The sequence below is a fragment of the Vombatus ursinus genome, unplaced genomic scaffold, assembly GCF_900497805.2.
Source record: "Vombatus ursinus unplaced genomic scaffold, bare-nosed wombat genome assembly UNPS02014798.1, whole genome shotgun sequence".
NCBI lineage: Eukaryota > Metazoa > Chordata > Mammalia > Diprotodontia > Vombatidae > Vombatus > Vombatus ursinus.
Window position 1 is genome coordinate 35,855,072 of NW_020954576.1, and position 14,730 is coordinate 35,869,801.

The 14,730-nt window shown below is 35.4% G+C and overlaps 1 protein-coding gene across 1 annotated transcript in view; it reads left to right on the top strand.

The window, feature by feature from the left end:
* USH2A (usherin) overlaps positions 1–14,730 on the top strand; it is a 944,914-nt gene that overhangs the window by 149,798 nt on the left and 780,386 nt on the right. The window contains exons 11-12 of the mRNA XM_027871555.1: positions 5,712–5,907; positions 9,524–10,165. Coding sequence (XP_027727356.1) covers positions 5,712–5,907; positions 9,524–10,165 — 838 coding nt within the window. The remainder of the gene's footprint in view (positions 1–5,711; positions 5,908–9,523; positions 10,166–14,730) is intronic.

Sequence of the window (14,730 nt, forward strand, 5' to 3'; positions counted from 1 at the left end):
TTCATATAACCCAGTAATGATATCAAAGTATTACTTGCTACTGGCAAGCCTTTTCAGTATCAGAAAAAGGGGGTCTCAAAATGAGCATTTATACTGTGAATATAATTGCAATTCTTGAAGATGTTCTTTCTACTTTTTTGATCTTCCACTTTGATTCTTCTACTCTTTTGATCTATTGTGAAATATCTGGGTCCTGCTTTCTTTTAATTCTCTTTGTATTTTGTGTCCTTGGAGGGGGTGGACCTTCCTTGTGTCTGCATTTTCTATAAATCTTGGAGGTGCGGTGGGGTGAGAATTTGTAAGTGACTCCAGAGATGATCAGGTTAATGTTGGAGAGGAAGGCAGATGCTGATCACAAGAACAGGATATATGCTAGTCTCTTCCGGGTTCATGTGGAAGTTTGATCTTTCTGAGATCCAACGTATACTCAACAGTAATAGAAGCAAACAGATGAAGATACAAGACTTGTCTCTGGTCTTATGACCACTCTAGGATGGTATGGCCAATCATATTAAAGTTGGTTCACATAAACAGAAGAGTAAAACAGTATGGTACAGTGGAAAAAGCTCTGTGTTTGGAGTTAAAGAAGCTAGGTTCAAATCCCAGCCCTTTGTGTCTTGGGTAAATCATTTGATCTTACAAAGCTCTAGTTTCCTTATTTGTGAAATGAATAGCTAATACTAGTAATCACTAGGGTCTCTTTCAGCTCTAAGTTTTGTGTTCCTACATCTAGCATTGTTTAGTATATTATGTATCAGGAATAAATAAAGAGCATAGTAGAGATTGTGCTTTTTTTCCCTTACGTACTAGCTTTCAAAAAAAATTTCATTCACATAACCCATTAGTACATTTTTTGAGCATACATCCCGTTATATGTACATTTATTTATAAATAATATACAAATATTACTATATGAACATATTATGTATACAATAAAACACAATCTGGAAATTTAAAATAATTAGATAAAGTTAAAATAAGCAGTATTTGAAAATAAATTTAATTTTATTAATGCCATAAAACATTTGCAAAGTATTTAAATGAGTTCAATGTGATTCTTCTTAAAAAAAAAAAACAACAAGAACATCAAAACCTCAGTTTAACACTTTGTGTTACCTGACTTGAAGGTCTGGTTCCAAGTTCAATGTTTTACAATCCTTGCTTCTAATTACTGTTGTAACTGAAAAAGATATTTAACAGATACATCTAAATGAAAGAAGCTCATTATTGGCTGCATTTACTAAATCAAGACACCCATTTTTCAATCCCACTCACCAATTATGCAAGAGTTTTTGATGAAATTTGGCTCATAAACTTCCATATTTCTTTGTCTCATACAGATAGTCTTGCAAACAACTACCAAGATGTTGCATATTTGTATTTTTCACAAATTGGTTGAAGACTCACTGAAACTCTCCTTTCAGAAGATTTTTAAGCAGGTTTAAAATTTGTTTCCACATTTGTGTGCAGCTATGAGAGTTTTAAAAGGCAATATACAATTTTTATCAACAAAAGCTTAGTTTTTAAATGTCTCACTCATCCTGGTAACTCCATACTATGATAATTATGATCTAGTGGCAGAATATACACTTGAGGCAAAGTTCATCATCAATGACAATGGATATAAATTTATATTTAAAATAATGTTGGTAATTAAATTTTGAAGGAATAACTTCTTGACAGATCTGATTAGTGTCTCATTGTTTTTATCTTAAACAATGGCTGATGAAGAGCTTGGACTAGGAGTAAAAGTATTGGCTCTGACATTTTATTATTATTCATTTGTATTGTCCACAGTATTAGTGTTATCTTCAACTTGTGATTTCTTTGCAGAAATATTTTAAAGACACGTCCATTTTCTGAGGGTTAGTTTAGTTAAAACTAGATAGTATAATCCATAAATCCACTTAACTGGGCACATTTAAACTATAGGAGTTGAAAGAAGAGAGAATTCAGTGAGGGCTAGACTGGATCACCTTATATACAAAATTGTTTTTGTTTGTCTCTCAAAGGGAACCATGACATCATGGAGGTGATGCCATGACATGCAAGTGAACTGGATTTAAGTGAGGGAGGGCTGTGTAAAGTCACCAGTCCCACTTTCTCCTCTGGAGCCATCTGGGTCCAGTGCCCAGATACACATCAGGATGACTGGAGATGGCTCCAGAAGAGATGAAAGACCTTAGCCTTTTAAAGCTAAGGTCTTTAGCTGTTCTTGGTTTGACTGAGGCAACACCCATTAAGTGATTAAGGTTAGGTTAAAAATTAGGCAAAGAATGGCTTCTTTAACCTAGTCCAGGAAAAAAAAATTAAACTGGGAGGGGAAGACCCTCAGGGTTTCTGGCCAAAACAGAAATGATTGATTCCTATTTACATTTACTCTGAGTCAATCAAGGCCCAAACAATGACCAAGTGGGGTTTGGTCTGGGACCTATTGTCGGCCAATCAGTGAGAGCCAGAATAGGTAGGATTTAGTTAGGTAGAGAGTGGAGGGTCTCTGTATGGGAAGCATAGCATTACTGAAGGCCTAGAGGCAGGAATGAGCATAACATATTTGTGGAACAGTACATGGGAAAATTTAACTAGAATATATAATTTGGGGAGAGTAATGAGAAATATGTGTGAATGGAGAGGGAGTCAGAAAAAGGCCATATGAAGTGGATAGTTATTTAGCTTGGTGCTTCCAGAATTTTGCAGTGGGGACACCTAAATGTTTAATAATATGAAACTATGTAAATTCTTTTTCAGAGCAAGGGAATAGTTGGAATTGTAGGGTTATCTTGAAACCTGAAAAAGGCAACCATCAAAAAGGGGTTGTTAAAAAAAAATGAAACTAGCTTTTCTTTTTATAGGTTTCTTTTTAACCTGTGTGGGATGGATGGACCCACTATGACATCTCATATGTATGTGTGTGTATAAACATATACATATATGTATCCACGCATACTGCATTTAATTAATTAATTAGTTTATGGGGAATCTGATGATGGGAGTTGAAGGTACCTCCCTTCTTCCTCTATTCCTCCTAACCATACTGGGAGAATAAAATCATATCCTCTGTAGGGCTGTAAAGGACCATATCCAGACCACATTGGATTGACCATTGTTCAAATCCTGGACTGTAGGAATTATTCATCATTGTAGTATTTGATGTTTGCTTTATGATACTATTCTGATGAACAAGAATATATGCTAATGGATAACCAAAAGCTGTTTAGTTCCCAATATGCATTTATTTCTTTGTCTTGCATAGTAACACATTCATTTATTTATTTGACATATGTGTTCAATGCCTTTCATTGGCAGCATGTCGTTTCTGTCAAGCCATATTAGTGTTGTCTTTTTTTATATACCTATAATAAACAATTGAAAAAAAATAATCCTCCAAATATTTTTGTCTGTATAACACCAAATTATCTATGCATTTTAAAACAAATGATTGATTTTTTTTTTTACTTCTGGATGTGAAGTACTGTGAAGACACAGACATATTTTTGGTGTCAGTGGTTCATTACATCTTGGACTTGGACATTGACTTTGGAAAGGTTGGTGGTAAAGCATTAGAACTGGCCTCAGAGAGCAAATGGAGACTATATGGCTGAAGGTGTGTGTGTGTGTGTGTGTGTAGCGGGGGATAAGGAAGGGAGTAAGGCAGTTTCTAATACAGCAAATGCTTTAAACTCACTTTGTGCAGAATCTAATGCTGGACACAGTGGGGAGGTCCTTCGGCCTCAGAGGACAACTGGAAAATGAAGACTCCAGGGACTTGGAGAATCCTGTATCTTTTTGGCTCCATTGAAATTCTCTTATTAGATAAGCATTACATAAGTAAAGGAATAAATCAACGAATGATGTCAGAACTGGTTGCATTAAAGTCAAATTAAATTTTATTTCAAATGATTATTAGTGGCTGATTATGTAGAAGATGCTGTACAAGGTCCTGAGCAGACAAAGCTAGATGCAACATAGACCTTTTTTTTTTTTAAAAAAAAAGGGTGTCATAATCCAATGAGGGTGGTGGAAAGCCATAGACACAAAAAATGTTGATACAAGGAAAGTGTGATAAGTGAAAGGGAGAGGTTTAGGAAACGTACTCAGAGGCATAGAAAGATAAAGAGTTCATTTTTCCTGGGAGTGGAGAGGAAGGCTTCACAGAAGAGGTGTCCTTGACAGTAGGGAAGAACTTCAGAGACTGAAAAAGGAAAACATAATTCTATCACTTGTTTTACATAATAATAACTTGTAATGGTAATGGCTAACATTACTGTAGTGTTTAAGGTTTGCAAAGTGCTTTCTTTGTAAGTGAGGCATTTGGTTTGATTATTATTATTATCACCCTCATTTTGAAGGTGAAGAAAATGATGCTTAGAAGACCTAAGTGTTTTCCTGGGTCACAATTAGTAAGTGTTACAGCTAAGTTCAAATCCAGGTTTTATGACCCAAAGACCAATGCTCTTTGCATGCTTAGCTAGGCGGTACAGTGGTTAGAGTGCTGGGCCCAGAATCAGGAAGACCTGAGTTTAAATCCAGCCTTATACTTTACTAGCTGTGCGAGTCTGGGCAAGTCACTTAACCTCTTCTACATCAGTTTGCTGTACTGTAAAATGGTGATAATAACTCCCAGGTTCTTGTGAGGATCAAAGGAGATATTTGCAAAGTACTTAGCACAATGCATGGCACAGAGTAGGTGCTTAGTAATACTCACGCCTCCCTCAAACACCACTGATTTGTCTTTTCTTTCTTTTTTTTTTTTTTTACTGGATTAATTGATTTTAACCAAGATCTGAGCCCCATCTGGATGTAGTCTAAAAGAGTGAAATAAATTCATTGTGTTAAGTTGGTGCCCAAAGAGGAAGATGAGTCCATTGAAAGCTATGAAAAGAAAAAGAAAATGTTAGATCTGATACAAGACTTACGATCAGACACATTAGGAAAATCAGTAAAGATTAATATTTTAAATATTAACCACTGGGTCTGAAATCAGGAAGACCTGAGTTCAAATCTGGCCTCACACACTAGCTGTGGGACCCTGGGCAAGTCACTTAATCCTATTTGCCTCAGTTTCCTCATTTGTAAAATAAGCTGGAGAAGGAAATGGCAAACCACTACAGCATCTTTGCTAAGAAAACCCCAGATGGGGTCATGAAAGGTTGGCCATGACTGAAATAACAACAATTAATTAATAAAGAAGCTTTTTTTGAATATTGGGAGAAATGCTTCCTGGTAGGAGGGGCTCTTAGATAATATAAGTAATATCTCCTAAAGATTTTAAACATTGAAAGATGTAATTAAAAGAGATTTGAGTGAAAAAATAGATCTTTACTCAAAGGAAGACCCTGAAGAAGATGGAGTTATGGGGGCTGGGTTACCTGTCTCATTCTTTCCATTGCCAGTTTCTATAATTCTGAGGTACAGTTGCTCTATATTCCTTTATATACAACCTAATCCTTAATCCCATGTTGTTTTTCATTATGAATCTCTGAAGTTGTACTCTCAGCTTTATTTTCACTAAATTATTCTATTTATTCCCTTTGCTTAGGCCTGCTCTTGTGTTTCCAGTCAGGAGGGGGAAAAAAAAAACTACCTCATTGCCTTTTTGTCTGTTTTACATTTAAAGTTTTCTCTCTTTCCCTCTTTGTCTTGTATCTAATGAGCGTATTATCTAAAAATAGATACGTTTATCATTCTACAAAATTTTGTATCTTCTCTAGATTGGAGGCCAGTGTAATTGTAAGAGACATGTGTCTGGCAGACAGTGTAATCAGTGCCAGGATGGATTCTACAATCTACAAGAGTTGGCTCCTGATGGCTGCAGTCCCTGTAACTGCAATACCTCTGGGACAGTGGATGGAGATATTACCTGTCACCAAAATTCAGGCCAGTGCAAATGCAAAGGAAATGTTATTGGTATGTGCGATGCAAGAGTTTACAGTCATATCTCTATTACTATCTGGAATAAAATGCTCTCCTTGGTTTCTTAACTGAAGAGTAAAGTAAATTTCTTTGCTCAAGGCAGACTGAGGGGGAAAAACAATTTGAATGAAATTAACTGTCTAGAAATAATTAAATTAATAATTCTATCAAACTACAGCTTGAAGCTTAGTTTAATCAACTCTTTAGAAGTTTCTTTATATTGTAGATGCATTAGCTTACATGGTTCCATACTAATAAGTCACAGAAAAATATAATTTGCTTACTGCATAGATGTTTCTTTTAGAAAATTAGCACTTTCTCCAAATGGTTTACCCTTAATGAGTTCTAAGCAAATTCATTTCCATGTTAGTTTCCTTAATAGACCAAAATAAATGGATTTTTTCAAAATATTCAGTGCTACAGGGTCCTTTGTGATAAATCTTTCCATTTTTTCTATTATATTTCTTTGAACTGTTCCTATGAAATGCAAAATAAGTCAACATAATTCCACAGATCATATACATTGCTAGGGTTAGTTATCAAGGGCCACATAATTTTAATTTTGTAATTCAGTGCCAAGCTGATTATAATAAACTGCTACCTTCTGTGTTATTTATCATTTTTTTTAATACAAGACATGCTTTTTTGTTTGTTACTCCCAAAGGTATTTTTCAGAAATTAGATTTGATTATAGCAATTTATTACTTCCAACATATTTGAGGGGAACCACAGCCACATAAGGACAAAATTTATCAAGTGCCCAAAATGTACTAGGTACATAATGCAGTTTGAAATGTTGATATATGGGAATATTATGCAAGGAGAGTTTTCTGATAAAGAAAGTCCTACGTTGTAACTGGTCCATACAGGAGTCTTAAAGAAGACCTTTACTGTTTTGTTATCATTCAAGCCATAAGGCATCAGTGTGTTTTCTAAAACTGACCCTAGCCAACAAAAACAATCCTTGAGGGTTTTAGAGCCTTATGTGTTTATAGTTAACAACATTTTGAATCTCATTTGCTTCCCATGATCTAGATCTGAAATTGATTTTGCATATGGCATGCTTCGTATATGAAGGTGCAACCAATTTAAAATTAGCTAGCTACCCAAACATTTGACCTTACCAAACATAAATAGAAGGAAGGTTGCCAGAATTACAGATGGATCCGTCTATTTGCAGAAGGATTACATAGGATTCCTTAAACTAACAAGTCCTCTTAGTGCTTTGAAAATAACAATTCAATTTACAAGAAACTGAGTTACACACAACTTTTCAGGAATACATTTATTGCATTAAGTGAGTATATATGTATGTAGGTGTATGTACTTATGCAGTTATATATCCTTTGTGTTGGTGAATGGATTCCCAAAACACTCATTTTGTTTGAATTCTACTTTGTTCTAACATTTTTCAAGGTAAGCACGAAAGCCAAGTGAAAGTACAATTTAAAAAATCTTCAAAGAAAATGCAAACACTGCTTTTTTATATCAGGAAATCTTCTTTAATGTTAATTAAATTCTAGGGACAACACATATCAGGAATGGTTAGTTAGGAATTCAATATTTATCTAGACCTGTTGTATAACCATCCTGGTTGACATTTTACTACTTTACCAGTTAAACTGGGTGATTTTAAGGTGGGGGGGCATAAATGACAAATTATATATCATATTCTGAGAACTGAATCTTTATTTGTGAAACTAATCAGTATAATTAATTGGATATTATATAATGTAATACTTTGGTTAAAATTATAAACTTGCTTAAAATATATGTATATATTTTTTCCTTATAGGATTAGCGAGTTAATAGCAATCTGTTGTCATTTTCACCCAGTTGAAAAGTTAGTAAGAGAAAATGCAACTGTGTACTGTATACGCTATGGAAAGCAAACTGTTAGAGTTAACACAACTGTTAAATCTTACTAATGATTCTATCACCAGTAAAATACATTAGCACCAATAATTTTATTAAAGTAGGTCATTCATCTAGAATAAAAAGGGAGAAGAATGTGAATTAAATGCCAAGTGTGCTAACTCGCCTGTACTTGTTAACACTGAATGTGATGCCCTGTAGGCCTTCCTCAGTATCGTTAGGAATAGATTACCTGTCAGGAATATGTATGGCATATTCAAATAAGCACTGTGCATATTTTTAAAACTGATATGATATGAATCCATGTAGACCAATTTTAATAGTTCAAAATGAGTCATAATTCTTGTTAACAATACAGTTATTTTTAAAATTTGCAGCAATAGTGGTCCTTTTTTATTTTCCTTATTGAAATTAAATGATATGCCTTAGGTGAGTCATTCATCACTGTTAAAGGAGCCTGCCTTCTATTGGAGTTCTTGAATTTTTATCTATATATATAATGCATTTCCCTCCAGTTTAAGATATGCTTTTCTACATATAAGATCCTGAATGTATTTTTGGCTGTTATTTTAGGCCAGACTTCTTTCTTTCTTTCTTTTATTATAGCCTGAAATAAATGGCTTAATTGATTCAAACACATGTGATGGTTATATGGTAGATACTTAAAGTCATGGTTCTTTGAATATTATCTTGGTTAAAGCATTTTGCATCTGAGCTTGTATTTCTCAAATTTAATTTAATTTAATTTTTGCTAGAATCAGAGGAACTGAATTCAAATCCTGAATGTTGTTTGATACCTGTTTGACCATGATAAAGTGGTTTACCCTGCTTGGGCCCTATTTTCCTAATCTATAAAATAAGGGATTTAGACCAGTTGGACTATAAGGTGTCTTCCAGTTTCTAAAACTATCATCCCATGGGTTGAAGTATAAATTTTGAAAGCTAAATCTCAGTGGCCTAGGTTGAAGTGCAAATAACTTTAAAAAAGTCTATATTTGTTCTTATGAAAAGAACAACTGAAGAACATTTACTTAGTTTTTTATGGAGATGTCTTCTGTGTCACATACTTTGGCAAGTGGTATGATTTCCTCTTGTGCCATGGAAAGTATTTTGTTGATGGAAAATGAAAATAAACAGTATAATAGAAAGTTCATATTAAAATGAAAATTTCATTCTCAGTGAGATTTATTCATAATAATAATTTTAATCTGAATCGTCCAGAAGCAAGTTTCTTTATTGCGGTTATGCAAAAAAGTTACCTGTCCAAGCATTTTAGTGAATCTATTTTATTGAATATTAATGTTATCAGGGAAAATAATCCATTTAATAATATAAAATCCTAAATATAAATATTTAAAGTCCTAAATGTAAAATGGGCTTTAGAGGTATGCTTTGTTTCCTACTATATTTTTAAATGTCCAAACTGTTAAAGGAGCATTAAGAAACAAACAAGAAATAACTCCTGTGTATACAGGGGAACAAACTTTGCATTAGATATTGAATAATTAATGAAAATTATCATAAAGCACTTGGCAAACATAAAGTGTTTTAATAATGCTAACGAGTAATATAAGCATTGTATTTTGAGAGTTGTGATGGGCTTGTTTCGCTAGTGAAAGGTGCTCAAAATTGCGTGTTTGCATTAAATATCCCCAGTAGCCTTGTTCTTACTCCAGCTATATCGATTTCATATTAAAATGACTTCCTCCTTATTAATTACATTTTAATTCTTAAGGGCTTAGATGTGATCGTTGCAATTTCGGATTCAAAATACTCCAAAGTTTTAATAAGGACGGATGTGAACCGTGTCACTGTAACATTTATGGGTCAGTGAACAAATTCTGCAACCCTCTTTCTGGACAGTGTAAATGTAAAAAAGAAGTTCAAGGCCTCCAGTGTGATGCTTGCGTGGAAAACTTTTATGGATTGGACATTGGTGGCTGTAAGGCATGTAACTGTGACGCAATAGGGACGCTCCCTGGTACCGTCTGCGATACCGAGACCGGCCAATGCATTTGTAAACCCAATGTAGGTGGAAGACAGTGCGATGAATGTTTGGATGGCTACTACAGACTGCAGCAAAATAATTCCTTCTTCTGTCTGCCATGTAATTGTGATAAGGTAGGGACAATAAATGCCTCTCTGCTGTGTGACAAATCAACAGGACAATGTCCTTGCAAAACTGGCGTCATTGGCCTCTACTGCAATCGTTGTGAGCCTCACCGGTACAAGCTCACTATTAGCAATCTTCAAGGCTGCCAGATGTGTGAGTGTGACCCTTTGGGAACGTTAGCTGGGGCCATTTGTGACCAGATTAGCGGCCAATGTCCATGTTTACCTAATCATCAAGGAAGACAGTGCAATCAATGTAAACCAGGTAAGAAAGTCACTTGTACTACCTTTCAAAGACTGAGTGATGTCCTTTTTTCCATTATCCCTTGACAGCAGGTTTACTCTTTCTTTTTGGTATAAAACTCCTAGAAGTGCCCTTTGTGCCAACTCTATAAATTGACTGACTTGGATATGACTGAAAGATTTGGTTATTCAGAGTAGCTGGTTTATCTGGGTCCCTATTATTGTTTTTGGTGGGGAGATGGAATACATAGGCCACAGCCAATCAGGCACTGAATTTTTAAATCATAGCTTATATGGTCTACTGTAAAACAAAACCCTACATAGTAATAAATATCTGAGTAGTAGAGGTGAAAAGAGAAATTTATCTTGCAGAAAAATGCAACGTCAATTTGATTTTCCTAATTAAATTAGAGTCGTGAGGCCCAGAGTCAGGAAGACCTAAGTTATAGACTCATACATTTACCTGCTGTGTGAACCTGGGCAAGTCAGTTAACCTCTGTTTGCCTCAGTTTCCTCATCTGTAAACTGGGGACAATAATAGTATCTACCTCTCAGGGTTGTTGTGAGGATCAAATGAGATAGAAATTGTAAAGCACTTAGCACAGTGCCTGGCACAAAGTATTTGCTACATAAATGGTAGTTATTATCATTACTATTAATTATTATTATTTTACCTAATTTACCATGAGTTGGAGACTTCACAGTGGTAATAAGCTCTCAATTAGCTAGAGCAGTGAAGATGGGAAGGGTAAAGGTAATGAAACAACAATAACAAAAAAAAGATAGCAGCCAACTTCTTAGTGGGGTCAAGGACAAAACTCTATTCCCCACAGCAGGTAAGTTAAAAAAACTATTCATAGGGAATTGAGCAACATCTTTAATAATCCTGGTCAGTGTAGTTGCTCAGCACCATGGCCCATGGGAAGGCAGTATGATGCAATGGAAAGTCAACTGGATTTAGAGTTAGAAGCCCTGCGTTCAAACCCAACTTTTGCCACTTACCATCCTGTGATCAGAGCCAAGTCTTTTGACCTCTCTTAGGCCTCAGTTTCTTTATCTTCAAAATGTGGTAGTTAGACCATATAATAATAGCTAACATTTGTATATTGCTATAAGGTTTGTGAAGGTCTTTACATTCATTCTTTCAGTTGATAATATTCTTTACAACTCTAAATCTATAATCCTGTCACCAGAAACTGATTATTTTCTTCATTTTTGGAGTATTTGTTAGAAATTTTCAATCATCTTTATTTTTGTGTGTATGTCCAAGGAACCTCAAGCACTAATATTTTATCATTTTTGTTTACTCATAGCCTTGATTGTGGAGGAGAAAAAATTGTATTCTCCTTCTTAGCTATTATACTACTTTGCCTACATTCTTCTCTCAAGGGGGGGGGAAGAGAGAGAGAGAGAGAGACAGAGTGAGAGAGAGAGAGAGAGAGAGAGATCCAAAACTTTTTGAAGAAAGTTCTAAACACCTGGATTCGTTCATAGTCAGCCCTGTATCACAACTCATCTACACGTATATTCTCATCTACATCTGTATATACAGTGCCATGTTACAACTTGGCCTCAGCTATTCCTATCCTTGGTAAAGAGGTATACATGACAATTATCAACCCAAGGGAGGAGAGGGGAATAGGGGATTATTGCAGAATATCCAGATCTCTTTTCTTTCCTTTGTGATATCATAGTTAATAATTGAAATCTTCAGTACCTTGGCCTTACCCTACCATGTAGCTAGACTCATAGGCTCTCAAATTGGAAAGAAATTAGTCATATTGTCTAGCACATACCTGAATAGCAGTCTTTTCTGCAGTATCTTCTACTGCTGGGTTTCTAGCTTTTACTTGAATATCTTGGAATGTCAAATTTATAACTTTTCAAGGCAACTTATTTTTCTTTTGGGGAGCCCTAATTGTTGAGTAATTTTTCCTCATACTGAACCAAATTCTCCCTTCGTTGCTTCTTGCTCTGCGCTCTGGAGTCAAGTAAAATGGAAATGTCTCCTCCCATGTGGCTGTTTGAAGATGGCTATCATGTTCCCCCAAGTATTCTCTTTTTCATGCCAAACATCCTCACTTGTCTCCTCTGGTGTTCATATACAAAGTTTTGAGTCTCCTTGTCCTTCTGGTTCCTTTCTTAGGGATGGACTCCATTCCTTCTTAAAATTTAACACCCATAACTGAACATAATACTGCAGATGTGGTCTGAGTGCAGGGAGACCATAGCCCCCTGCATTCTCCATATTATGCAGCATGATTGAATTTGAGTTTTTGGTTGCCACATTAACCTAATGATGCATTTTGAATCTGAAATTCACCAAAACTCCCTGTTCTTTTTCATATGAACTCTTGTGTAACTACTTTCTTCCATCCTGTCTTGTGCAATTAGTTACTATAATCCAAACATAAAACCTTACATTTATCCCAATTAAATCTTTTATTGTATTTGTTCCTTTTAGATTCTAGAATAATGAGCCCAGTGGGACCTTTTTAGATTTCAATTCTGCCTGTCAATATATTTGCTAACCTTCCACATTTTGTCATCCAAATATTTATTAAGTATGCCATTTAAGCTTTCATCAAAGTCATTGATAAAAATGATGAGCACAAGGCCAAGGACAGAGCCCTGGACTATAATAAAGACTCCCTACCAGGATCCATTAGTGACCACTCCTTGGATTTGATGGAATTTGTCAACTATCTTGATCATATCCAGTTATGTTTAAGGCATTATCTTGGTCTGATGTGACCTGTTTTCATGAACTCATTCTGGCTTGTAATGATCACAGCTTCTCATTGTCAATGCCCACAAACCCTTTATTAATGCATTCTAAGTTTTTTTTTTTTTGCTAAGAATTGAGGTTAAATTAACTAACCTATAATTTGAAGAATCTAATTTATTTCCCTTTTCGAAGATCAAGACATTTTGTCTTTCTCTATTTCCTTGGCTCCTCTTTCATTAGCTATGATTTTTCCAAGATCAAAATCTTTATTTCCTACCAATTTCCAACTTTCCTACCTCTCCAATGAATCTTTCTTTGACTCTAAGAACTCATGCTAAGCTCTCCCTTCAACTATTTGCTTATGTTAATAATAGCTAGCATATAATGTTTGCAAAGCACATTACATATGTTATTTAAATTATTTCTCATAACAACATTATGAGGTGCCATTATTATCTCCATTTTACAGATGAGGAAAGTGAGGCAGCTTGTAGTAAGGAACTTCTCTAGGAACACACAGATAAAAAGTGTTTGATGCTGGATACGGACTCCAAGTCCAACACTCTGTCCACTGTGCCACATAGCTGTCTTATGCTAAAAAACACACAGTTTACCATGTAGGATTATAGGATTTTGGAATTCTAAGTGACACTAGAGATTTTCTAGTCCAAGCCTCTGATTTTCCAGATGTGAAAACTCAGGCCATGAGCTATTTACTGCCTGCTATAGGTTATATACCTAGTCAGATGGAAGAACTAGGATTAGAACCAAGGTCTTTTGACTAAAAATATAATGTTCTTTCTGGTGTTCTCTAATTTTTTTTTAAACACATGTTAGTTTGCCTACCTAACTAAGCTGAACCTCCTAAGGACTGAATCTATATCTAATATTTCTTTTGTATCCCTTCCACCAACACTTAACATTGTTCTAGCTTCAAATAATAGTCTCTGTTCTTTCAAAGGCTCTGGGAAAGGAGTTATTTTGGATGGCCAAATTTTTCTACATAACTAGTAAGAGCAACAATAATAATGGTAATAATAATGATTAGCATGTATATAGCACCTGCTGTGTGCCAGGCACTGTGTTAAGTGACTTATAAATATTATCTCATTTGATTCTCATAACAATCTTGGGAGGTAGGTGCTATTACGATCCCCATTTTTACAGGTGAAGAAACTGAGGCAGACAGCAGTCAAATGACTTGCCCAAGGCCTTACAATTAGTAAATGCCTGAGGTCACATTTGTACTGAAGCAGCTAGGTGACACATTAGCTAGGCCTGAAGTCAGGGAGAACTCAGTTCAAATCTGGCCTCAGATACTTCCTAGTTGTGTGACCTCTGCGCAAGTCCCTTAATCTCTGTCTGCCTTAGTTTCCTCAACTATATAATGGGGACCGTAATAGCACCTGCCTCCCAGGGTTGTTGTGATCATCAAATGGGATATTTTTAAAGTGCTTAGCATAGTGCCTGGCACATAGTAGGCACTTAATTATTCCTTATTTCCTTTTAAATTGTTGAACACCTCAGAAGTTGTAACTTCATCATTATTGCTATTTCCTTCACCAATACAGATCATCATTGCTTTGTGCCTTAGATAGACCATAAGTTAATATGACCAAAATAATTGTTCAACTAATGGCTGAACTTCTAGTGATGAATTTCTTTGATCTTGGCCAGAATGCTCCTCTGATAGCCTTCTGTCTGTTGCCTTTGCTGAAAGCAGGTCCAGTTAGCTAAGACCTATGGCTAAGTCATTAGCTCAGCAACATATAAATCTATTAAGAACTGTCTGAGTCATCTAAGTGGCACAGTGGATAGAGCTCTGGGCCTGGAGTCTCAGGAAGACCTGAGTTCAAATT